General features: G+C 66.0%; 1 protein-coding gene across 1 annotated transcript in view; it reads left to right on the forward strand.

Moving 5' to 3' along the window:
* The window catches only part of GTF3C2 (general transcription factor IIIC, polypeptide 2, beta 110kDa), a 15294-nt gene that overhangs the window by 5986 nt on the left and 8212 nt on the right, over nt 1–1096 (forward strand). The window contains exons 5-7 of the mRNA XM_009326915.1: nt 97–224; nt 644–742; nt 1040–1092. Coding sequence (XP_009325190.1) covers nt 97–224; nt 644–742; nt 1040–1092 — 280 coding nt within the window. The remainder of the gene's footprint in view (nt 1–96; nt 225–643; nt 743–1039; nt 1093–1096) is intronic.

Consider the following 1096-nt stretch of genomic DNA (forward strand, 5'->3'; position numbering starts at 1 on the left):
AAGCTGGGGGGGTGGGGAAGGGCAGGGACTGAGAGCCCTCGGCGTGGAGCTGCCTGTGCTGCAGGCAGGGTGCAGGGGAGGCTGCCTGTGCTGCAGGCAGGGCCGGGAAGCGGGGCTGCTGCTGATGTCTGGCGCATCCGCTGCAGGCGGGATCAGAAGTACTCGCAGTGGGAGTTTCCCGACTGGATCCCTTTGGCCCACAAGTGGACGTGTCTCTCTGAAAGGTACCATCAGAGCAGCGTAGGAAGGGAGGGGCTGGGAGGGACACGTGGCACAGGCACTGCCTGCACTCAGGCTGCATGATGGGGCAGATCTCAGCAATGTTTGGGGTGAGCTGGGGTGTGGAGAGTGGGTGGCCCCAGTCATCGGGGCTGGGGGAGAACAAGGGCACAGTGGGTCCTGTACTCCCCCATCCCTCTGGCAGGATCAGACCCCAGCAGAAAGGATGAGGCTTTCTTGGTGTGGGCTTTGGGGGTCTCGTGGATTTGACTGCGGAGTCTTAGTAGCCCTCGGGGTGGTCTGCATCAGGGCAGGCCAGGCTGTGTGGAGGCTGGGATGGGTGCTGGGGCACGGTGCTGTGCCATGGGGTGACTGGATGAGGGGCGGTGGTGGGGAGACATCCTCTCACCTTCTGCCTCCCCAGCGAAGCTGCCCCGTACCTGCCAACAGAGGAGAAGTCTCCCCTCTTCTCCATCCAGCGGGAGGGCATCGAAGACGACGGTGTCTTGTACAGGGTGAACAGGTCTGTGACGAGCTGCCCCGAGGCACTGCCAGGGTGATGGGTGTCATGCCTGGGACAGGCAGTAACCTCCAGGGCTGTGGCCCCAGTGGGTCTGAGGGCCGGGCGGCTGCCCCGGGGCAGCAGGAGCATCCGTGGGCTGAGCAGGGAGCCTGTGTAGTGTGCCCTGGGGTCCCACCACCCCCCAGCCCCGTGCCAGGGCTCTGTGCCAGCTGGGCGCTGCCCTGCCTGGCCCGTGCGCTCCCACCCCATGGCAGCGCTGCTCTTGCCCCGTGCACTTACCCGCCTCCCCGCTGGCAGGTTCAACCCCCTTCAGCCCCACGAGGAGCGCCTGGATGTGTCCTTCTTCGGGGGCGG

The sequence above is a fragment of the Pygoscelis adeliae genome, unplaced genomic scaffold (assembly GCF_000699105.1).
Source record: "Pygoscelis adeliae isolate BGI_AS28 unplaced genomic scaffold, ASM69910v1 Scaffold487, whole genome shotgun sequence".
NCBI classification, from domain to species: domain Eukaryota; kingdom Metazoa; phylum Chordata; class Aves; order Sphenisciformes; family Spheniscidae; genus Pygoscelis; species Pygoscelis adeliae.